Genomic DNA, 25,823 nt, shown 5'->3' with positions numbered 1-25,823 from the left:
TTACCAAACGGGAAAGGGGTGGGGTGGCTAAATTAGGTGTTTGGTATTAGCAGATACAAATACTATATACAAAGTAGATCAACAACAAGGTCCTATATATAGCACAGGGAACTATATTCAATATCTTGTAACAACTTATAATGAAAAAGAATGTATATATGTATAGCTGAATCACTATGCTGTACACCAGAAACTAATACAACATTGTAAGTCAACCACAACGCAATTTTCTAAAAAAGCACACCAGGTGATTGTGACGTGCATCCCTAGTTAAGAACAACTTTTCCAGATCACTTTTTATATTGACCAGCAAATAACCAAGACATACACATGTGCACACATAGATCAATATAATTCTGCTTTACTCCTCCTGGTGTTATCTAAATGTTCTCCTTTGCCATCCCGTTCTTTCCTCTGAATTCCAAATCTTTGAAATTGTCCCATAGTTCGGTAATTTTCTCAGACAGATTTTAGGCCAAACAGTGTATCTATTAGGCACTCTTCATTTGAGGGGGGCAGGATGCCAACCTAGAGCAGCAGATCCTTCCAAAACAATGCCATCTTAACACACAGTCATTTAACAAATACTTACTCGGCAGAGTCTCTGTGCTATGATAAAGGCTGAGAAGACTGTAAGAAAAACAAGATGGATTCTTGTGCCCTCAAGGAGCACGTGTGATACAATTAGGGCGAAAATACTTAGACAAGCTAAGAAAAGTTAAATAACCACATAAGAAATCATGTCGATTCTGTATTAAATGAACAATACTTACAATAAAAACAGAATTCAGAAGCAAGCTCACTCCAGACCCAACCATCATGACACATTTCTGAGGGGCTGTGGTTTGAAAAATGGGTAGGAGATAAAACAGAGAGGGCAGAGGAATATAGGTGTTCCACACCAGGAACACAGCACCAACCAAGGCAGAAGTGAACACGGTAAAGACAGTGAAAAGACAGCCCTCTGGGAGGAAGGGGGTCATTTGGGTAACTGACACCAACAGATGAAAGCCAGACTCCAGCTTTCAGGCTAAGGAGTCTAATATTTATCCTACGGTTGTAGAAAAATCATTCAGTTTTAAGCAACAGATTAGGGAGACAGTAGTATTTCAGGAAAACGTATTCTTTTGTAGCAAACAAAAAAAATCTATGAGAATGAGATAAACGAAGACCTACGACAGCAATTAGGACTAGGGCCGTAGCAGTTGGCTTTACAAAGAACTAATGGAAGTCAGTGGCTGATTGGGATGAGTTTCCAGACTTAACAGAAGAAGACAAACAGTAGGAGAAAAGAGGGAGTCCAGAGTGGAAGCAAATCAGAGTTGCCAGTTGGAGACAAGAGAACAACGCCTCAGAAGAAACCTCTGCACTGGACACATGGCTTTGGAAGGAGTTGGTGAGAGGACAGAACTTCTACACAGAGGGTGGAAGGCAGACTGAGGAAAATAAAGGTTGAAGACTGAAGCTGGAGAAGTAGCCCACTTAACAACCCAGGGAAAATGCAGAGTAAATGATGCAAACACAGCTCTCAGAAAGGCATGAGTAAAAGCTGGTGGCAACTCAGAAGCCAAGGAAAAAGAAGAGTTTCAAAACAAAGTGCATCAACACAGTCTTCTGACTCAGAGAGGTCAAGGCCACCGGTATGGCCTCAGTTCTAGTCCCAGCAACGCCTTGTGTGCTACATGCACTAACCCACATAACCTGATCCTTCTCTGTTAATCTTTATTGACTGTCCATACCAATCATGTAGCACCCATATATGTTTTATTTTTTAGTATCTATCACTGACCCACACATATTCAGATATTATGTGCAATCCCCTTGATGCTATCCTACTGAACTTCCTGCGGGAAGAGACCACAATGGATACTCGAGGCACTCCCCACCCCACACTGTCCTTCACATCACCATGCCTCTAACGATCATTTAGAAACAGTTTTAACGGATTGTAACTATGACCATCCTGGTGATTGTGGTATGCAGAGAAAGACCAGTTGAGTTCAGGGAAAAGACACAAACACTGGTAGAGTGTTGAGCCTTACTGTTCAAAGTGTGGTCAATGGACCAGTGGCATCACCTGCGAACTTGTTAAAAATGAATTTCGGCTGCTATCCAGACTGACTGCACCAGAATCTGCATTTTAACAAAGTCCAGGTAACTGATTTCTATGCATTCCAGTAAAGAAACTGGTGTGGACTCGGTATAGTATAGAAAGGAATAGCACTGAGTTACGAAAGAAATTAACTGGAGGAGGGGAAGACAGCCATGTGAGTTTCAGCACGTGGGCACGTGCCTAGACCCAACGTCAGCCCTGCTCAGACCTGCGTGCAGCCCAGCGGTGGAGCTCCAGGCATTTTGCATACGTGGCATGGCCAGGCCAGAAAGCAATTCTGGCTTTTGATCAGGAGCCCAGATGCATAAATTCTTCCATAAACTGCCACTAAGTTCAATTATAGGAAGGGCTTTGCAGATTCTATCTGCTAGGATGTTTTTCCAGGTTTTATAAATATTCTGACCTCCTGAAGACTCTGTGTATGCTCCCCATATTTATCCAGCCCTAGAATTTATGATAGTATTCCACCTCACATTCATTTCTCCTATAAAATGAGGTTTCCCTCTAAGCTTTAGATTGGAATGGCTAAAATACTTTTCCAGCAGAACTGAAAGTTAAACCTGAAAATGCAACTTTAACCCCAAGTGGAAAGAGCTACACTGACAGCATTATTATTTAAGTGACCAGTGTCAGAGAAAAGATCCCAAAGGAAAGAACTGTTAGACAAAGGCACAGTCATATCTCAAAGGATGAAGACGAGGGAGAGCAACCAGTCTCGAGGTAGAATCTTCCCTTTGCTGGGGATGTGCTCAATGCTTCAATATTTCTTTCTTTAACCTTCCCACAGATAAGTGTATTGAGTATCACTACTCCAAAATATCACTGTGCTAAGGAGTTCTCTGGGGGTCTTTTATTATTTTTAACAGCTTTATTGACATATAATTTACACACCATAAAATTTGCACTTCAAAAATGGAAGAGACTTTCATTCCATCCTCTACTTTAAGCAATGCTTCATTAAACTCACCTAGGAATATATTATAGCCATTTCTTAAAACTCCAGGAAGACAGGACATCTTCATGACCCTCTGATAATACATCCTAGTATCTCAGGTTTTATCAGTGGAAAGAACATCTTGACAAAGTCACTTCTATTAAAACACAAACTATAAAAGTAATGGCTTCTCATGCCGTATTTCAAAGCTGGCTGACTGAAAATACCACTGTAGGCCTTTGTAATCTGCCTGCTGTGTTGGATGTCCATTAGGAAGCAAACGTCATTACTGCACCCAAAGCGGCAATCACAAACTCTGACAAACTACTATTCCCTCAATTTTTCATGGCTACTTTTTCCCACTAGACAGCATGCTTTTGGCGGGTTGCTGGAGCCTGCCCAGAGCAGTTACTACTCACCTCCAGGATGGTATGAGTGCTTGGGCAGGTTTTTCTTTCAAAATGAGAAATAGCAACTTACATGCTCTCGCAGAACCTCTTCAGCGTGCTTGGCTTCTCCTGGTTGCGTCTCTGTCGAAACCAGCGTTGAATGCTGCGAACATCCCAGTCCAGCTGCTTGGAGAGGCCCTCCAATCTCTTTTCATCAGGATGCTACGAAACAAGTTACCAGGAAAATCAGTTTCATCTTCACCGTAAACAGATCTGCCCTTTGCTACATTTGAGATATTTGTTTTTTCTGTATTTTCTATCTGCTACTGAGATGTCTGTATTCACCACTGAGGACCGAGGCCTTTCAATAGCAGCATGGACAAAGATAACCACCAGAACAAGAAAAGTTATTCATTATGAAACAACATTGAAAAATAGGAATCTCAATCTAATGCTTGTGCTTCTTACCAGCACAAAGATTCAATGGAGCGGCCGACCGACTGAATTAGCTCCAGCAGCATTCGAGGAGAGGAGATGGTGAAGGTGAATTTGCAAAGAGACATATCGTTCAGATATTTCACTTTCTCAGGAAAAAAGGCTATACACAATTATCACATTATCAGGATAATGTAGGACAGAATAATCCCAAAAGACTTCACTTTAGCCTAAGGTACCAATTCTACTTACAAAACACATTTTCTCTTTCTTCCTCTTCAACCTACCCCCTCCTCTGTTCTTCACACATTCCTCTTCCATATCTTCCTTGGTCGTCCTTTTGACCAGATCCCCATCAAACCGTTAACAATGACTATGCATTACTTGAAGATGCAAACTCAGTGAGGTGGATGGAGACCCTATTTACGCTTGCCATATGAAGATGTGACTCTGTCTCTCATTTCTCTAACGTTAGGAGATGACAGATACAGGTTCAATTCCTTGTTCCTGTGAATTCTAGGCCTCAGTTTCCTTACCTCTTCAAAAGAAGGTTATTTACACACCTAAGTGGGATTATGGTGAGGACCAATTAAAAAAAAAAGTACGCAGAACTCAGTAAACGTTAGTTCTCCCCTTTCCTGCCCCTCCCCTCTCCTCAGTGTCTTAGAGAGCATCCTGCCAACAATTACATGAGGGTGATCTGCCATGACAAAACTAAACTGAGTTAGTTCTATTACTTTATTTACTCTACCTTTGCTTTAAGATTAAGGAGATGTTAATCATCAGAGGACATAACCAAAAATGGGGAAGAAGGGAAGGCAGGCTGGCCAGCTTTCAAGTTATAGGAGTAGAATGTACATATGACACCTTTTTAAAGCTTCTCAAGGAATTCAAGGTGTCAGACACACAAGAAACACAGCAAATGGCCTTCGTGTTATGACTAAGGTTATAAAGTCTGCTGAGCTTGCGTCTGTAAAAGTTATTTGCTAACTTTCAGCAAGGCGTGTACTTTGAGGTGTTTTTCTTAGTAGTCAGGACGCCATCTACACTCTCCTTCCCTGTCTCTCAAATAAAAATATGGGGGAGAGAAAATGCACTGCATACACCTTGGCTATCCCATTTTCTTAGAGGAATTCATTTTTAATTTTCATTTCTTTTCTAAGTCTACTGAATAGGTAAGACATTCACATGGTTCACAAAATAAAAATTATCCAAAATCTCACCTTCCCATTTTGTTCCTCCTCTCTCAGTTCCTACTCTCCCCTCCCTATAAGGTAATGGGTTACTCAATCAGTTTCCTTCCAGAGTTATTTTATGAAAATATAAGCAAATTTGAGTATGCATCCATATAAACCCCCTCACCCCTGTCATAAAAATGGCTGTATTATTCTGGACTTTCGGTTTTTCACTTTACAATGTATCTTGGAATATTTCTATATCAAAGTATAGGCAACGCCCCTCTCTTTTGTAGAACTATAAGGACATGCCGTAATTTATTTATTCACTCCACTATTAATGGGCACTTCGACAGCTTCTGAACTTCCACTACTATAAACAATGGTGCAATAAATAATATTGTCATGGGTCATTTTACACACACATATATAAATTCCTGTAAGTGAATACTGAAGACAAAAGAGTCCATACATTTCCACATTTTTAGATACTAAAAAATTGCTGTCACTAATGACTTTATCAATTTATACTTTCACAAGCAAGAGAGTCCCTCTCTCAAAGCCTCAGCAGCAGAGTATGTTAAGGACTTTTTGATCCTTTTTCCAGTTTGATATATAAAAAAAGTAGTATATCTCAGTATATTTTTTATTTGATTTCTCTTTTTAATGAGAGAAGGATATTTTCATGTGTTTTAAAAACCATCTATTTCCTTCTTAGAATAGTCTTCTCAAATCTACTGTGCATGTTTTCACGGATTTGCAGGTATTTTCTTTATTGATCTGTAAAATTTCTTCATTTGTTAGGATGATTTAACCTGTGTCTGTACCATAGGTTGCACGGTATGTACTCATGTGTCATTGGTGTTTTAGAATTAGCTTATGGTGGTTTTTACTTGTGTTTTTTACTTGCAGAAAAATTTTAAATCATGCTTGAATTTATCAGTCTTTCCTGCTATAGCTTCTGAATTTCAGGTCATAATTAGAAAAGGCCTCCCTACTCCAAATGTTCAAAAAATTCTCCTCCATTTACGTTTTGATTCTAATACATTTATAGTTTTAATTTTTATATTCACTCTTTCGTGCAGTTGGAATACATCCTGACATATAGTGGGAGGTATCTAACTTTAATTCCTTCCACATGGCTGCCCAAACAGCCCAATACCATCATCCATGTTTTCTCCAGGAGAAATCAAGTCTGTTCTTCCATTACTCTATCACTCATGTGCCGGTACGTACGGTTAGATTACTCAGAAATCTCTATTTTTCTATATGAACTTAAGAATTAGCTTGTCTAGTTTCAAAATAAATGGTAAGGCAAAAAAATTTGTTGGTATTTAATAACGAGATTACACTAAGTTCTTATATTAGCATAGGGTGAATTGACATCTTTTAATGCAATTTGTCTTTTGTGTCTTCATAATGTTTGAAATACCTCACACATCCTTGTCACTTTTATTCCAAGGGATATCATCTCTTACGGTTTCCATTATAAGAAACTTTCTTATATCTTCTAACTGCTCATTGTGCATGTGTGCTAAGTTTGTGCTAACATCTCACACTGCCTGTGGCAGCCTTTCACTTGATTCCCTTAATTTTCCAGGTATACAGTCATATAATGGCACATTACTGGAATGTAAGCTCTATATAGAAACAAAGGATTTTTACTATCGTTTTTTCACCAGTACCTAGAATATAGTCAGAACTTAATAAATATCTCTTGAATACACGAATAAAAGTGTCACATAGCAATAGCTTTTCCTCCTCCTTTCTAATTTTTATTTTCTTTCTTTTATCTATTTGCTAATTCAGTGTAAAACCTGGCACAATGTATCAGTGTTTATAAGCATCCCTATGTGTTCCAGGCTTTAGTGGAAATATCCTTATGTTTCTCATTAAGAGGCCAGATTTGGGGCTGACAGACAAGTATATTTATCACGTAAAGGAAACCATCTATCCCTAGTTAGATTATCAAAATGATGTTAGATTTCAGCAGCCATGGAGATGATCATCTGCTTTTTCTCCTTATATCAATTAATGTGATGAATTACATAAATAGATTTTTAAATACTGAATACAAGGGAGGCCTTGCATCCCTAGAATAAACCCTATTTGATGATGGTGATGATGAATAATTCTTTTAAAGTGCTGGTAGGTTTGGTTTGCAAAATTTTTACTGGCGATTTTCATCAACATTAGTAAGTATAACTGGTCTCTAGTCTTATTTTTTAGTGAGATATTTATCAGATTTTGATACTGTTTTATTGCCACATAAAAAGACAATCTGTATGGTTTTCTTAATCTTATTACAGATAGGTACTTTTGGATTAATTTTCAATACTATAGTTTTGTTAATTCAATTTCTATGTTTATCTTTATTAATTTCTTCCTTCTGTCTGCCTTCATTTATTTTGTTGTTCTTTATCTACCGTTTAAGTGTTAAATATGTGCGAGTTTTCCGGTGAGTACTGCTTCGGCATAGTACATAAGGAGTGCGTTCAGCACTGTTTTCCAAATGGTCTGAAATTCTACTTTTACACAAAAGTTGACTAAGAAAGCAAGAGTCTATTTTCTGATTTCTCTTATTATTAAATTATGCCTATTTAAATTTTCTACAGTTTTGTTCATAATAAAAGGTCAACTTAAAAAAATATTTAACAGGCACTTGAAAAGAAAGTACACTCTATATTCAGAATATAGGGTTCTAAATGCACTCCTTAGGACTTCCTCATTATGCTTCTTAGAATTGCTATATTTTGTTTTGTATTTTGTTCACTTGATCTGTCCTGACCCAGAGGTAAATTAAAATTTCTTACATTAAGGTTACTTCTTCTTTCACTCTTTTTTATAAGTATATGGATATGCTGATATTCAATGCATGTGTATTCACAAATATTTTATCTTTATTGTGAATTGTAGACTGGCAATAAAAAGCCAATTCTTCATTTCATTTAATCTTTTTGGGTCTGAATTCCATTTTTACATAAAAATAGAAACCTTACTTTCTTTACATTTGCATTTGCATCTGCCCAAATACCTTTACTCATAGTCTCGCTTTCAATATTTGTTAACTACTTTATCTGAAGGTATCTCATAAGCTATGTGACCCAAATCTGAATGATTTTTTATTAGACGAGTTAAACACATTTACATATGTTGATAAAATTTATACTTTTTTTTAGTTACCTCACATTGTTTTCTGCTTTGATAACTTAAAAATTTTTAATTTTAACAAACCAAATATAGTTTTCCTTTCTTTTTGTGGGTAATTTTTAATCTAGTGGTTCTCCATAATCATAATACTCTCCTTCTATTTGTTTTCAGTCAATAAAAATTCCAAAAAAGCAGTATTTAAAACTAGCATATTTCCTCGTCCTTCCCCACCTAATGCTAGTCAATAATTTTATCTTTCTTAGAGTTTGCTCTTATACTATTAAATATGCTTATACCTGTTACTCAATTTTGCTGCTTAAACTGATAAGCTTTGACTCTGCACTACTAAAGCTTATGCAATTAGTAAATTTATTCTACCTCCCACCTTCTTTCTCGCTTCCCTCTCAGTTAGTTAGCTGTATCTTTTCTATATTCAGGAAGTATATAATGTTTACATTCTGTTCTGTCATTCTTATCCTCACATTTCTTTCTGTCTCAGCTCTACAGTTTACATGTATTGAAAACTCACCAACATTCCCAATAATCTCTTGGTCAGCTGAAATTAATGATTGTAATAGCTTCTTCAAAATGGACTCATGGGAACAATTTCTCCAAATTTTTTAAATTCAAATCTGTTTGTCTTTAGCCTTTACCCTATAAAAACAATTTGCCTAAAATGAAATTCTTAGTTCACATTTTCCTTGAAAATACTGGAAATGCTGTCCTGTTGAATATTGCTATAGAGAAGACTAAAGTCATGTTCATATTTTTCCCTAAATAAGTGATTTATTTTTTGCTTGGCTGCTCAAAGAATTATTTCTTCTGTATTTCAAGTCTAATAATTTTAATTATATAAGTCTTGGTATAAACCTTCTTGGGTCAAATTTTTAATACATTTTCATTAACATATTAAAATAAACCTCCATTTATTTCAGGAAAATCTTCTTGATCTATATCTCTCAATATTTATCCTACTTTGCTTTTCCTTAAGGGATTCCAATTACATAGCTGCTAGATGTATCTACCAGGAGGGCATCTGCCAGCCTCGCTCACCAGTTCCTATACCAAGTGTTGCAAATAGTGGAGAGAGCTTTTATCTCACCTTTAGGAGCTGCCATTTTTGCTGGCTTTCCTGAAATCTACCCTCACTGGGTCCTCCAGCCACACTTCATGCTTTTCACTTCCTCCCACTTGGCTTCTGCCCAATCCCAACTGTTTTCAGTTATGCTTTATGTATATGTTGAAGTCTAGAGATACATATCTCTCATTTTGCCAAAAATAAAGTTTGTGAGAATTTCCTTCTTTTGTATGTGTGTGTGTGGGGGGGGGTATTTTTATTATTGTGTTTTTAAATTGTTCTGTATAGTTTTTCCTTTTTTAAGATTTCCAAGGAAAGAAATTAATAATTCTGACTTACACAGACAATTTTATACTACAAATACTTAGGTTAATTTTAATAAACATAACCCATATGAAGATAGAAAAGAAAAATTAAAGGAAAGAAACAGACATAAGAGGAAAATAGGAAGAACAAATTACAGGAAATCAGACTGTAATTTTTTAAATATAGTGTAATATACCAAAAGCAGATTATGACATGATTTCTCTGGATCATAAAACCTGGTTTCCTAGCTGACATATAACCTTCCCTCAATGGCTCAAGAATGGATTTGATTAGAAAATGAGACCATGGGAACTATACATATGTGCCAGTTATATGGCAAGAAAATCCCCCAAAGATACATACAGATACATAAATAGATAAACTGATTGACTGACTGATTTATTTGTATCTATCTCATTCAGATAAATCTAGATACAGCCAGTTAAAAAACATGAACTCAAAAATATTCTCTGAAGAAAAATAAGAATTCCGTTCATTTGAAAGAGTCTGACAACTCATAATCACTGGTTCTTGGGCCCGATCACAAGTCTACTGAATCAGAATCTCTAGAAACAGGATGCAGCAATCTACAACGAACTCCCAGGCGTTCTTAACAGTTCTTAAACTGAACAGTGGGAGCCCCTGGCCCAAATAAATGCTCTCTCATTTACTAACTGACTTACAGCCCAAGGCCACAATGCTAGGAAGCAGCAGAGACAATGTTCCAATTCACAGACTCAAAACCAATGCTTCTGAATATTTTGCAAGAGGCCCGTTCTCTGAAAGGTTTATAAAACTTTAGATTTACAGAGGAAACAAAAAGAGTGAGAGAGACAAACAGATGTTACCTCAAAGGGAAACACTGCTGAAGAATACAAAGGAGTTCAAATTTATCAGCTAATTTCAGATGAGAACTGCTGTCAGGGCATGTGACCAATGTACTCACACAGGGATTGAGACTGAGAAGGGCTCAGACTTGGGGTTTGAAGTTCTATGGTTGCCATCTTGGAATTCTTAAGAATTTTGTTATGGGAATGGTGTTTTGTACATGAAGTTCACTGGGACAGAGCAGCATGTGTCAGGGGTCTGGAGTCCCGGCTCACACACAGTCTTGGCACTTCCCCCAGAGGAGTCTGGGTAACTTACTTCCCCATCCCCTGGCTCCCTAGGCCTCCCAGCCTTCCCCTTCCCACTCCTGCCCAGTGACTACTGCAGCCTTGGTGCAAACGTGAAAGAGGGTGGGACTGGGTATGCACATCCCGTGGCATCTCAGGGTCAGGGGTATGTGGATGGCCATCTGCACCCTGGACTGGCAGCATCCCATTGCATTTGGTGGGTGACTCAGTGGGGACTAGCCTCTTGCTAACCCCAATCTAGGTACCTAATATGTCCTGGAGAAGAGATTGCAATGCACTAGGAGGTCACCTGTCCACCATGGGTTGGGGCAGTGGGTCCATGGGGAGAAGGGGGAGGCCTGTCTCAACTTCTCCCCCAGCCAGAGAAGGGCAGGCACATTAGCCCTGTAATTGGCAAGAAACAGAACCCAGCAGCTAGTGGGCTGTGTGTGCACTAAACCACAGCGTAGGATCCCCAGGTACCTGTGAGGGTGTGTGCTTGCCTCATGTGTGCCCTCATGCCTGAGGGAACATGACTTTAAATAGCAAATAAAAAACATTTTGACAGGTAAAGAGAGAAAGACTATGCAAGAAAGGTAAAAGCTTTATACTTTTATGCCTTTAACGGGACTTTTTTTGTGCTTTTTGATCAAGGGACCCCGAATTTTAATTCTGCATTGTCCTCCACAAAGTATGTAGCCCATCCTGCATGTAGTAGATTCGAAGGGTTTTGAGGGTATATCCCTTCACACTTGAAAGATGATAACATGCCCTTCTCCAAGGGCCTGGAGACACGGTCAAGGCCAGGATGCTGGGCAATCACTGTTCAAACTCTCCAAGTCCTGCTACTTCTACTCTGGTCAACTATTATCTGTTACTTTTTCATATCACAGATCACACTGGAGAACTACAAAGAATTTAAGGAAAAACAGTTCCCACTTTTGCTGCATTTATATTCAAAACATGAGGCTTCTGCTTTAATAATGTAGAAACCTCCAAAAGAATCACCTTGGAAACCAAGAGAATACAATCATTAAAAATTAGCTAGAAGCAACTATCCTTCAGAGCCGTCAACCTGGCTGCAAAATCCTTTCATTACCTTCATAAGAGAAAATTTCTCCAGTAACCATAATAAACATAAGGCAAGGGAAATAAAATGTCCACTGTAGGATTCCTAAAGGGAGGCATAACATTTGGGTAGAAAATTCATTTTTTTAATGCATTTAGAGTTGTACACAAGGTAAATACAAATATGTTGTAATCACATTTTAAAAAATGAACATCACAACTCCCTACATAGCTGCTTTTTCAGAGGGGAAAAAGGTGTTTGCTGCAATAAGGTGATATGTTAAATAAAAATGCAAGTTTCTTCTTAATATTTTCTTCCTTCAAACACAGTAGGACGTGAGCCCCTTTGGGTTAGAAACTGGAAACCAAAAATCATCCACAAAACTACCAGAGGAGCTTTTCCTAAAATTCCATTTATTCTACTCTTCCTCCCAGCAAAGATGTAAAAAATATCTGGTGCTTTCTTCCACTTTTCCAGGAAAAAAAATACCACTTTCAAAAAACGAGAGGGAAAACCCCTAGAGAAACTTGGCAGAAATGAAGCCCAGGAAATAAACAAGCCTGTTTGAATATTTGAACTAATAGTTTTAAGACCACAGACGAGCAGTACAAATGGTTAGCAACACAAATACCCACAAAAGGAAATAACACTTGCTAAATATGGTCAGATCGCATCTTAGAAGTCCAAGTACTTCTCCCAGAAAAATGACAGAGGAAAAATGAACCATCTGATATACAGACACACAAGACTTCTCATAGAATGTTACACTTATTTTCTTCCTTCTTGTCCACACCAGAGTAAGATAAGAGAGATATGAGTAAGAATAAGATATCGGAACACTGTGATTTGTTTTATCTTTTCCTGAGCTTTGATTGAGGGTTTCTGACTTCTGTCTTCCTCCCACCCTTTCTGTTCTCATGGAGACACTAGCTGGCGAGGACAGCGATTTTTCCCTCTATCTTCTTCCCCTTCTCATGCTCGCTTCTCCCCACTTCTGGTTTGGACTTTAACTCTCACCAGAGCAACAATCTCCTCTTCTCTCTTCCTTACAGTGACTCTGTAATTTACAATTCTCTTGACCCCTGCTCTTCAGACCTGCCGCCTGCATTTCCTCCTTCAGTTACGCCCTACTCCGCTCACATCCACTGTGTGTTACAGCTGCTAGAACACAGGGACTATCCAGAAGCAAACGGGCACTGTTTCTCACACACCCGTGAATGACATTCCTCAGTTCCATCCAGTTGCCTCCACAAGGCCCCCGCGCACCATTACACATGCTGCTTCCCATCACGTGAGATGTAACAAGGGACAGAATTAGACAGATCACTATCTAATCTAGACTCTTCTTCACAGTGGCTTCTAACACCCACTTGGGGGGAAATAAACAGGTTGCAAACATGTCCACATGTATTCATTCAGCTTCTATCCTTTCGGGTCTAGTCACAACGCTGGTGTGCTTCCTGAGAGGATGTCTCCAAGCAGGCGGCCAGTCAAACATTAGTTCTCCAGCCCAAGAGAGAAGGGACTGAATGATTTCAGACCGAGAATACTGGTCATGACAAGACAAAGCCCAGAAGAGAACAACCATACCTTTGTAATTGCAGTGAAGACCTTCTCCAGAATAGCATTTGGCTGGGCAATCTGTGGTCCATTGGCCTGAATGTTGAGGGCTATGGCACACGGTTTGGCTACGAATCTTTAAAAAAAAAAAAAAAAAAACAGTCAGACGTTATTGTTTCTATAGCTGTTCTTAATGTCATCAGTTAAACATACCCAACCGTCCCAATAAAGTGCGGACAGAATTTTATGGGTAGACATTGTCGACTTTCATACATTGGTATCTATAAAGCAGATTTAACTTTTTTTCTCTCCTTTAATCCCCTGGCAGTAACAATAAAGAAAAATTTTTTTAAAAAAACATTAAAATCTTATCCTCAAGTTCTAATGGGACTGAACAGACAGAAAGACTATCAAATGACACATATAACTGCCTAGAGTATATAAATAAACCAAACAAACCAGATTTGAAAAAGACTTAATTTATATTCTTCTTACTGACAAGTCACATAATACTTTTACCATGATAAAGTGTTCACTCACCATCTGATCACACAATACAGAGAGTATGCTTTTGATCAACCCTAGTCAAAAAACTGGCCATTTCTGTCTCTATAATCAAAGTGTGCTATGTTCAGCCCCAACTCCCTCTGACTTCTTAAAATTCTCTGCTTTGTGGTTATTTGCTTCTTTCTCATAAGGAATAAAAAGGGGTGTCAAACAGCGTGATGTCCCAGCCAAGCTGAAAAGTCTGAAATGATTATAAGCATCGGCTGCACTGTTTTCATCCAAAGCAAATGACTCTGTCAAGAAGAATGGGAAGACTCAGCTGCATTTCTGGCCCTGTTTGATGTGTGAATGAGGCACTGAAGGAATGCAGGAAGACTGCATGGGGCCCCAAAGGTTTGATGATGTCTTTAGAACATTTTTTAGAAAGAAAAGCATTAGAGTTGTTTTAGACTAAATGGTCAAGAAATAAGATGTGACAGGTTCCTCTTCAGTAGTGACATTTAACATTTTCTACAAATACAAAAAATACCAAGTCATATGAAAGTATGACCCAAATTAATTTACCGTTGGCCAAAGACAACTGATGAATATACTCATACCATAAGTAAATCTTAGATAAAGCTTCTTTAATAATGGTGGATGAGATTAAAGAACAATAGACAAAGAAGGAATTTTTTTGTAAGTGGGACTAATGAAGTTTACAGACACAGTACCATGTAACACCCTACCGGGTCCTGTTTCACGTAAAAGAGAAAAAATGTACTTAGGTAGGAAAATGGAGTACTGCCTTCCACTCTGCCCTGTTGGGTTCCCCTAGCCCTCCCTTGTCTTCTCAATTCCCACAACTTCTGAAAAATCGTTCAAATCCCCTTTTGGAATTTGTCATCGCCATTCTTATAACATCCTCCTGGTCTAGCACATGGTCTTCCTGCTTCTAAAGAGTAAAGAGTCTAACTGCAAAAGCTAATCATTTCATCTCTGAAAGTGCCATAACAGTGCCAGGCAGACAGATGCAGGAGGTGGGTCAAGAAATTTGATCAACTGGTTATCCTCTGTAAATACGTTTTCCCTGTTGCTACCGTGATTGGGAGTGCTATTAACAGGTCTTCTCTGTGTGCCCCACAACATCGCATGGGCAGGCAGAGGGAGTCAAAAACTCACTTAGCAGAATCCCTTCAAAAGCGACTTCCTCATCTTTGCTATCATCTTCCAGTAACATACAAAAACATTCAAAAAAAATTTTAGCATGTTATACAACATACAATACACACATTACATATATGTCTGCATGTGTTATATATATACATGTACATATGTTATCACATAGATGTTATGCAATATACATTATATATGTATGTACATATTATAAATATACAAAAATGTTTTATACCTCTCTCCCCCTCTTTCTAAACTTCAAACCACCTTTTAGAAACTCCTTTCTAAATTTCAAGAACACAATAGCATGTTGAAGAAGGCCAATCCTGTGATCATCGAACTTACCAACTTTTGATAATCAAAATTATCAAATAAATATGAAGCTCTGTAAACATATTTTTTAAAGCCATGTCAATGGATAGGGTAGGAATTACCTCTGCTACTATCTAGCTAGGGAGGCCTAGCTTCAGAAATTAATCTCTTTGTGCCTCAGTGTCCTCATATGTAAAAAATTAGAATACTAATTACAGAAGTATATACATTGTGTATGTATACAAACACATGCATATGTTAAAACACAATGTCACATGGTCTCTGTGTCTAAAATCTTTAACATGAGCCATGTGTATGGTTTCGCACCACAGCACTGACACAGCGTGACTTCTCTGGGCCCAGCAACCCACTCAGCTTCAGCTATGCTGTGCCAAGCCCGCTGCCTCCAACAGGTTCTGAAAGTACCAAGCAAAAAAGAAGAGACCAGAAACCAAGACAGGAAACTGATAAAGACAAGAGGTCATCAGGTAGAGTAACCCCTTGCCTCAGTTTACCCCCACAATCTGGTTATCACAGCATCATTATTAATGGTACCACCTTCACTGACAAAAGCATCTCTCTCTGATATCCTGCCACAATAATTTTTGTAAAGTATTCCCCATTTGGGCCATAAACTGTAGTGGCCCTTTTCATCAAGCCTCAGGCCTGGAGTGGGTCCAAATGGAGTCCCCATCAGTAATGCTTTCAGGTTCCGAGCCCACCCACACCTGGCCTTTCCTCAGCTCCCTTATCAATCACTCTAGACAGATTACACAGGAGAGTTGGTATGAATAGGTGTGTCCCTCCTCCCTGGGTGTGTGGTCTCGTTCATGGAGGTGGAAATGGCCTTACTGAAAGTCTGCATCTCCAGACCCTAGCCCACAAACCTACTGATTCCCCCTCAACCACATGAGACGGTATTACTACCATCCCCACTTTGCAGAGGGGGTCAGAGGGGCCAGCAGTCTGTGCCTCCAGGGGAAGGGAAGCAGAGGACAGTGTACTTCTTCCCCAGGAAGGTCAATGTTATCAACAGCTCCTCCCCATCTTAATTTATTGGCCAGGCTAAGTCCCAAATGCTGAGAATTTGAGGGGAGGGTTCGGGTGTGAGGAGTGGCAGACAAATATAGTAGAATTTAACTCAGTTTCAAAGTTGAAGATCTTTAAAGTTTAAATGGCCCATGATGGATATGCACAATAAAATCAAACCACCTGAACACTTTGAAAGAAGTTACTAGGTCATAGAATATTTTTATAATGTGCCTCGCACATTGAGGGCATTCAATGAATATGTGAAGGGTGAATGAATGAATGAATGAATGAACAAATCTGTGAAAATACAATAGCAGGTACCCTTCCTATCTTTTTTATAGAGGCTGTGCATTTTAATTCCCTTAAATACCCACATCTATTCAGGGTCTTCATTTGGACTCAGGGGGCAGGAGACTGACCACTCAAATATGAAAAGCTGTTTCTTTGATTTCCACTGTCCCTGTAAAGTCAAAGCTGCTCCATAGAGCTCTTGTGGAGGCTCCACCAACCCCTCACTAGGCATTCTCTTTTCAGCTTACCTAGTTCAGAGAGCCAAACATTTAATTTCCAAGATTTAGAAAACTCCACAAGACAAGCAGAAAACATTCACTTCAAATCCCAAATGAGAGAAGAAAGAAAAGAAGGTATCATTTTTATCTTCCTAAAAGCATTATATGATATATAATATGTGACACATATATAAGATTACATAAAAATATAGAAATTTTATTTGTGTTCATTCTCCAAAGAATTTGTGAATCACTACTGGTGGTTTTTTGTTTTGTTTTGTTTTGTTTGAGAGCATATTAGACACCAAATAAAGCCCATGACAAAACTACTATCATTTTATCATCTACTATCATGGTCCATTAGAGAAATGCTGGATTTTTTTTTCTCCAACGGTGGCTCTAACAGAAGTAAAAGCTGTCTTCCACAAGGGTTGTCTTAGGAGAGAGAGAAACAGAATGAGAGCTAGACAGAGGGTGCAGTAGAAAACCTACAGAGTAGTTGAAAGAGAATATGCACTTTCTTTGTACGGCTTTGATGACTGCCTCTACCAGGAAATGCTCATCTAATTACATTTTTATCAAAGGTAGCAACATCACCTTCAAAAGATCAAACATCTATGAAGTACTTTCATGTAGTATAACATATTCAAAAGTAAATATAATAAGGATGTAAGCTTTGAAAAATACTAGCCTCAGTTTAAAAGCAGAGAGAACACCTAAGACAGTCCTACATTTTAGTTCTATTTAACAACATGCATTTGTATTTTAAACATGAATTGAACGTCTCTGCACAGAGCACCAAGGTAAGCTCTGGGCTGTGGTGTGCCTCAAGGTGTATACAAAACGTGAAGTGATTATTACACTGAAACAAGTTTACAATATAGAAAAAGACACTGATTTTTAAAAAATGTTCACAGGGTACACGTCAGTTCTAATCACTTGATAGTATGTAATCATATTCAGTGGGGGGGCGTGGTCAGAGACTTTCAGTCCTTTCTAAATTCTAGCATTTCCTCCACTTTTCAAAGTAGCTGGATGGTTGTGATGGAGGACACACAAACCTACACGTGATAAAATTGTAGAGAATTAAATCTCTCACACACACAAGTGTACAAATGAGGAAATATGTATCAGTCTATTGAGACTGAATCAATGTCAGTATCTTAGTAGTGGTGTCATACTGTTCTTTTACAAAATATTACCGTGGAGGGAAAATTGGGAAGGGCACATGAGCGCTCAGTGTATTCCTTCTTACAACTAATAGCATGTGAATTTACAACTATCTCAGTCAAGATTTAAATTTAAAAATTAATTAGAAGAAGCATTCTGTTTTTGATGTAGAGAAATGAGCTCCTAGTAAACTGGCTTTTCATCTTTAAGAAATCTGCCCAAAATGCCAACCCTCCCCCACCAAAAATAAATAAATAAATAAAACAAAGGCTCAAGAGGGCTCTAGAGATGGAATAAAAGCAAGCGGACTTTGGAGAGGTCAAAAGCTGGAGCAGGAAGCCAGCAGAGAGTGAGCTCTCGTTTATGTACTTCTATATTTACTGTGCAGTCTACTCTGAGATGAGACAATCATAGCAGCAGATAAAGCTCTGACAGGAAAGCGTACTTTCTTTCTAGCTGTAGGGACCAGGGAAGAAGACTGGGGAAATCAGAGGGACTAGAGAACTACAAAAGGGAAAAAGCCCGAGAGGTCAACTCTTAATTCTGTGCATAAACGAAGCATGATTCTGGCTGGCTCCTGAACCACAGATGTGCAAGGTAAACTGAAAGCGGGTAGGAGCTAAGGTTTAAAGAACTGAATAGAGACTGAAGCCACTGTCCACTGCAGGTATGACAGGCTACAATTTGAATTTAACTGAGTAAATTGCTGGTTAACACAAAATATTTCAAGACTTTTTAGAGCACTGTAAAAAAAAAAAATCCAGAATCTCTACAACATAACTCTTACAGTGTCCAGGGTGCAATCTAATACGTCAATAGAGAGCAAGGAAAATATGGCCCAATTTTAGGGGAAAAGACATGCAAACACATTCAGTGAACTTGAAGATAGATCAACAGAAACTATGTACTCTGATAATAATAAAGAAAAATATGAAAAAATAAACCAATATTGAGGAGTTGTGGGACAATTTCAAAAATATACGGGTAATGGAGTTCCAGGAGACAGACGGGGGGAGAAAATATTAGAAGAAATAATAGCCAATAACTTTCAAAATCTGATAAAAGCCATAATCACACAGATTAAAGAAGCTCAAGAATTTCAAAAATATGTACGTTCAAAAAAAAAAAGGAAAATCTAGACAAAATCACAGTCCAACTGATGAAAACCAAAGATAAAGAGAAAACACTGAAAGTCACTAGACAAAATGGCACATTACACACAGGGAATGATATTCTGGGAAACAAAGGACTTCTCATTAGGCATTACGGAGGTTCAGTGATGGTGAAACATCTCTAAAGTGCTGGAATCAAAAACAAAACCAAAATAAAAGTCACTCCAAAACTCTACACCCAGCAAAATTACCCTTCAAAGAATGAAATGAAAGCAAAACAAAGGGAATTTGTCTGCCACGAGGCTCCCACTTCAGGAATACTAGAGGGAGTTCTTTAGGCTAAAAGGAAGCAAAATTAGAGGGAAACAGATCTCGAGAAAAAATGGAGAACTTCAGAAATCGCAAATATATTGGTAAATACGAAAGTACTTGGAAGGTCTTTGAAATTAATCACAATTGATTCATAACAGTTTAAATACTGAAACCAATTATGAGAAATAACCTATGTCCCACCCCATACTGTGCTGGAAAAAAACCTAAGTATGAACAAGCGCACATTCAAGAAAGAAGGGATGAGGAGAGGTGACTGATTCAATTCATCCCTTGACCCCCCACCCAGCACGTCCACAGACTCCAACATTCACCACTTACGGGTGTGCTGCAGCTAGGGTCACAGAAAGTATTAAAAATTTAAAAGTTATGAGAACAAAATAGATTGGATATTGAAAGCTATGTGGGTGCATGTTTATACACGTGTGCATGTGCCCGAGTGAGGAGGAGCATGTGAAGGACTGTCTATTCTACAATTCTAAGATAAAACTGCTTCAAGAAAACACTGAGTGGAAAGAAGGCTATTATGGAGATAGAAGACTGATATTTATTGACAGTTTCCATGTGTCAAGTGCTTTGCAATTTTTTTCTAGCCCAACAGCAACTCTTCAAAGCAAATTTTAGTCCCATTTTACAGAAATGCAAACTAAATCTTTAAGAAATTAAACAATCTGCTCAAGGTCTTAAAGCTTACATAGGTTAGACAAGATTTAGACCCAGTCGATCCTAACATAATCTATTAATAAAAACAAAATTTTCTCCTTTCTGTAAAAAAAAAAAAAAGTTGAATAAAAAGGCACCGTTAAAATATTGTGAGATAGTCAGATACCTTCACTCAAAAATCTCACTTTTAGGTATTTACCTAGGGAAATCAAACAAAGAAAAAAAACCATAAATGTAAAGATTTTCATGCACTATCATTTATAATAGGGAAAAATGATAAACAGCTTAATGATTCACTAACAAATGACTCATTGAGCACCTATGATGCATCAGCCCTGCTTTAAGTGTCAGGATCCATCAGTGAGCAAAATCCCTTTTATGGAGTTTACATTCTAGCAGGGAAAGAGGAAGATGAAAAAATAAAGAAAGTGGTGCATTCGATGAAAGACTGTGAAAAGTACTACAGAGGAAAACAAAGCCTGCCAAGAAGGATGGGGTGGGGTTGCAATTCTCTGTAGACTAGTCACAGAAGACCCCTGAGAAAGTGAGCAGATTCTGAAGAAGGTAATGAAATCAACTAGGAGTAAGTGGAGGAAGAACATTCTGGAAGGAAGAGCAGCTAAGGGCAAAGTCCCAGAGGAAGGAGTATGCCTGAGTTGTTGAAGGCACCTCCAGGGGGCCAATGAGGCTAGAGCAGAGTCAGTAAGACCAAGAGGAGAAAGGTGGGGTTGGAGTAGCAGGCAGCCACATCACTGCACCTTGTAGGGTATCTGAAGGACTCTGGTTTTTACCGTGAGCAAGGCAGGAAGCCACTGCAGGACTCTGAGAGGAAAACCTAAATGACTGATTTATATTTTAACAGAATCATTGGCTCCTCTGTTAAGAAGAGACTGAAGAGGAACAAAGATGGGAGCAGCTGGGCCAACTGGCAGGCAGCTCCAATTCTCCTGGCAAGAGATGACAGTGGCCCAGAGGGACTGGTGGCAGAGAGGTGGTAAGATACGATAAGGTCCTCAAATGATCTTGAAAAGTGGGCCCACAGCATTCACTGGACTGAACATGGGATGAGAAGATGAGAGAGGAGGAGAGCAACAAAGGAGGTCAACAGGTCTTTGGCCTGAGGACTTGGAAGGAGAGAGTTATTTTGGGGGTGGTAAGTGGGAGGAAAGGCTAATTATTGGGCTATTAGGCTTCTAAGTGGAGATGTCAAGTAGACAGTTGGATGGAGTAGCCTGGGGTTCAGGAGCGCTTTGGGCTAGAGGTACAAATGTGGTGTCAGAAAGATATACATGGCTTATAAAGCCATAAGACTAATGAAATCATCTGGGCAGTAAGTACAAATAAATAAGAGAAGAGACTCAAGAAATAAACCCTAGGGTGACTCCAACATTTCATATTTAAGTAAATCAGAGTATAAACACCCCATGAAGTATTAAATAGCTATTAAAAAGAATACGTATGTAAACTATGTGGACCATGATAATTTAATAATACAATGGTAATTTTAAAAAGCAGGCAATACATACTAAAATGATAACATTAAATAAAGCCTGTGATAAGGTAAAATCAAAAAAATAACAGTTGATATGTTTCATCAGAGGGATTTTAGCATGGTAACTCTTCTGTGTTTCCCATGCTTCTGGGCAACAATAAAACCCAGCTTGGGGGGTGGGCATAGCTCAGTGGTAGAGTATATGCTTAGCATACTTGAGGTCCTCAGTTCAATCCCCAGTACCTCCATTTAAAAAAATAGAAAAAATAAATAAATCTCATATAATGACAAACCCAGGTGGAAAAAGGTGGTATAGTTCATAAAAATATAATGAAGTTAACAGTAAGAGAGAATTACAGACAGGGTCAAGACAACTACAAACTGTACAACAGCCCATGCTCTCAAGAGCTCAAGAAATGTTTATTTACCATCAAAATTTTACTGAGTCATCATTTTTTTAACTTTTGCAGATTTTAGAGGTGGTATACCATATAGAAAGCATAAAAGTAACAAAAAGCACTTTTTAAAACTCTTATTTTTTAATTGCGGTGCAGTCAATTTCCAATGTTAGTTTCAGGTGTACAGCAAAGTGATTCAGTTATAATATACATACATTTTTTTTCAGATTCTTTTCCATTACAGCTCATTATAATAAACTGAATATAGTCCCTTATGCTATTCAGTAGGTCCTTGTTGTTTATTTATTTTATATATAGAAATGTGTATCTATTAATCCAAAATTCCTAATCTATCCCAACTTGACCCCTCTCCCCCTTGGTAACAGTAGTTCGTTTTCTACGTCCATAAGTCTATTTCTGGTTTGTAAATAAAGTTTGTATTTCTTTTTTAGATTCCACATATAAGCAACATATGATATTTGTCTTTGACTTACTTCACTTAATATGATAATCTCTAGATCCATCCATGTTGCTGCAAATGGCATCATTTCTTTTTTTTATAGCTGAGTAATAGTCAGCTATAAATTTATAATACTGTATAATATATATATATACCACAACTTCTTGATCCAGTCATCTGTCAGCGCACATTTAGGTTGTTTCTATGTCTTGGCTATTGCAAATAGTGCTGCTGTGAACACTGGGGTGCATGTACCTTTTCGAATTAAGAGTTCTCTCTGGATATATGCCCAGGATTGGGATTGCTGGATCATATGGTAAGTTTATTTTTAGCTTTTGAGGACTCTCCATACTGTTTTCCATAATGGCTGCATCAAACTACATTTCCACCAACAGTATAGGAGGGTTCCCTTTTCTCCACACCCTCTCCAGCATTTATCATTTGTGAACTTTTCAATCATGGCTATTCTGAGTGGTGTGAGGCGATACCTCATGGTAGTTTTGATTTGTATTTATCTAATAATTAGCAATATTGAGCATTTTCTCATGTGACTATTGGCCATCTGGATGTCTTCTTTGGAGAAATGTTTATTTAGGTCTTCTGACGATTTTTTGATTGGGTTGTTTGTATTTTTTATATCAAGCTGTATGAGCTGTTTGTCTATTTTGCAAATTAGTACCTTGTCGGTCACATCATTTGCAAGTATTTTTTCCCATTCTGTAGGCTGTCTTTTCATTTTGTTTAAGTTTAATTAGGTTCCATTTGTTTATTTTTGCTTTTATTTCCATTATTCTAGGAGATGGCTCAAAAAATATTGCTGCAATTTATGTCAAAGAGTGTTTTGAGTTTATTTTTATGTATGGGTGAGTGTGAGGGAGTGTTCTAACTTCATTGATTTACATGCAATTGTCCAGCTTTCCCAACACCACTCACCAAAGAGACTATCTTTTCTTCATTGTATATTCTTGCCTCCTTTGTCAAGGATTAACTGACAGTAGTTGTGTGGGTTTATTTCTGGGCTCTATATTCTGATCCATTGATCCATATGTCTGTTTTTGTGCCAATACCACATTGTTTTGCTTACTGCAACTTTGGAGTATTGTCTGAAGTCTGGGAGGATTATTCCTCCAGCTTCATCATTTTTCTTCAGTATTGCTTTGGCAATGCTGGGTCTTTTGTAATTCCATATAAATTTTAGCATTATTTGTTCTATTTCTGTGAAAAATGTCCTGGGTAATTTGATAGGGATCACAAGAAATCTGTAGATGGGTTTGGGTAGTATGGCCACTTTAACAATATTAATTCTTCCAATCGAAGAGCATGGGATGTCTTTCCATTTCTTTAAATCATCTTTAATTTCCTTAATCAATGTTTTATAGTTCTCAGTATATAGGTCTTTCACGTCCTTGGTCAGGTTTATTTATAAGTATTTTATTTTTTCTGATGCAGTTTTAGAGAGCGCAAACTTTTAATACCAAAAATAAAAAATAAGTATCTTTAAAAATAAAGATGAACAGAATGGTGTCTATACCAGGTAAGGCTCAAAACCTCAACCACACCAAAATCAAACATGAAAAGCCCTAAGACAGCTGCAATTCAGCTAATTCCATGGAAATCTTCAAGCAAAGGACCACTGTGACTGAGACAAGGGAGAGAACAGTAGGTGGAATAAAAATAAACTGCCATTTAAAGTACCTTGTCAAATAGAGAAAAGGACGCAATTCAAGCCAATGGGCACCCCAGAAGGTATGAAACAGCATGAAATCACTTCAAGAAAAATGTTACCAACATTATCTAAATATTCTGAGAGAATTTCAAGATGCCTCCAGAAAATAATTGCTTCTGCCTATGCCCAGAGATGCCAAAGAACTTCTCTATTTCTTTACCTATATAATGAAAGTTGTAATTACACTCTGTTCATGTTGGGAAATATTTCTAAATCACTGGCATCTTGAGACCAATGGGAAAGGGGCAGCTGGCCCATAGAGTCAGACACAGCGGAAGACAATTTTCTCCTTAGGAAAAAATATGATTTCTTTTCTACATAGCATCATCAAGTAGAAAGGGAAATTCCTTTAGAGCAAACTCATATCCCAAGTGAATCTGTTCTGAGCTTGGAATGCTGGAAAGCTCTTTAATATTTCTGAACTCTAGTTACCACATTTATAAAATGGAGACGATAAAACCTACTCTGCAGAATGTGTGTGAGGACTGACAGAATGAATATCTGCCTTACCCGACAGCGTTCAACATTTGGAAAAGATTCAGTAAGTGCTGGCTAGTCTTAAACTTTCATTACAAGGAGCATACATCTCACATGTTAGAAGGACCCCTAGTCTGTGCTGGTCAGTAAGCTATAGCGGGAAACTTCTTATGGGAAGAAACCCAAGGGTGGCAAAAATTTATGAAAGAGCCAGAAAGTTTGAGAGCTTATGATGTCTCTTGGCCTAGCCTCCTCCCAAGCCAGACTTTTTCTTTTGAGAGGTCATTCAGAAATTTCCTTCAAGCATGCAATCTCCCTGTATATTTCTTTGCAATTTCCTGTTAATCTATAATTATTTCAAAATAAAAAGTTTTTTTAATTAAAAAAACCTTCCCTTGGTATCCGATTTTAGTTTTTCAGCCCACTTGACTCAAAATGTTCTTCCTGCATCATTCTTTCAAGCTTAAATATAAACCCGTTTACTCTTTTCTCAGCCCTCTGGAGAGATGATACAGTCAAGAAACCCCTCAAATATTTGAAAACACTGATTAAGTCATCATTCATTCTTCTCTCTTCAAGAATAAACAGCCTGAATCCTAAAAACCTTTCCTCGTCCACTTTTTTCTAACTTTAAGCTTTTATTTATTTATTTGTTTGTTTGTTTATTTATTTATTTATTTAGTATTTTAAGGACTCTTTTCTGAATTTAACTTTATTCCATTGTTTAAGGGAGTAGAAGGGACCCTTAGACAACAGTAGCTTTTATTAATAAATAATATAGGCAGAGACTTTGTTGTTGTTGCTCTTGTTAAAAAACAAAAATTCACAAGAGGCTTTCCAAAAGTTACAGCTAAATCAGAAACAGTTGTAGTGAAGTTACTTGTCAGTCTAGGCTACTTCAGCCTCATGGGAGGTACAGATTAGAGACTGGAAGGTCACCCAGTGTCATCAGCTGAGAGCTGAGATCCTTGGAAAGCCCAAGTTGTCTTGAGAAATACTAAAATTGCTTCTGTTTGCTATGCATTTCCAGGATTCTAGAAAAAAGTAAACAAAGGCTCTAGACTCCAGATATTTAACCATGAGTTCAACTGTTCAAGAAACATACAATCTGGCTGTTAAAAATGAAGTTCAGAAAATTCAAAGAAATTGTTTTTTT

General features: G+C 37.9%; 1 protein-coding gene across 3 annotated transcripts in view; it reads right to left on the bottom strand.

The window, feature by feature from the left end:
- Window positions 1–25,823, bottom strand: part of CERS6 (ceramide synthase 6) — a 296,892-nt gene that overhangs the window by 195,836 nt on the left and 75,233 nt on the right. For all 3 annotated transcript variants that reach the window (XM_072961105.1, XM_006201102.3, XM_072961104.1), the window contains exons 2-3: window positions 13,355–13,460; window positions 3,528–3,658 (exon numbers count right to left, since the gene is read on the bottom strand). In XM_072961105.1, the coding sequence (XP_072817206.1) occupies window positions 3,528–3,658; window positions 13,355–13,460 (237 nt within the window). The remainder of the gene's footprint in view (window positions 1–3,527; window positions 3,659–13,354; window positions 13,461–25,823) is intronic.

Source organism: Vicugna pacos, chromosome 5 (genome assembly GCF_048564905.1).
Source record: "Vicugna pacos chromosome 5, VicPac4, whole genome shotgun sequence".
Taxonomy (NCBI): domain Eukaryota; kingdom Metazoa; phylum Chordata; class Mammalia; order Artiodactyla; family Camelidae; genus Vicugna; species Vicugna pacos.
Note: the sequence above shows the minus strand (reverse complement) of the source record. Positions and strands in the feature narration are given on the sequence as shown.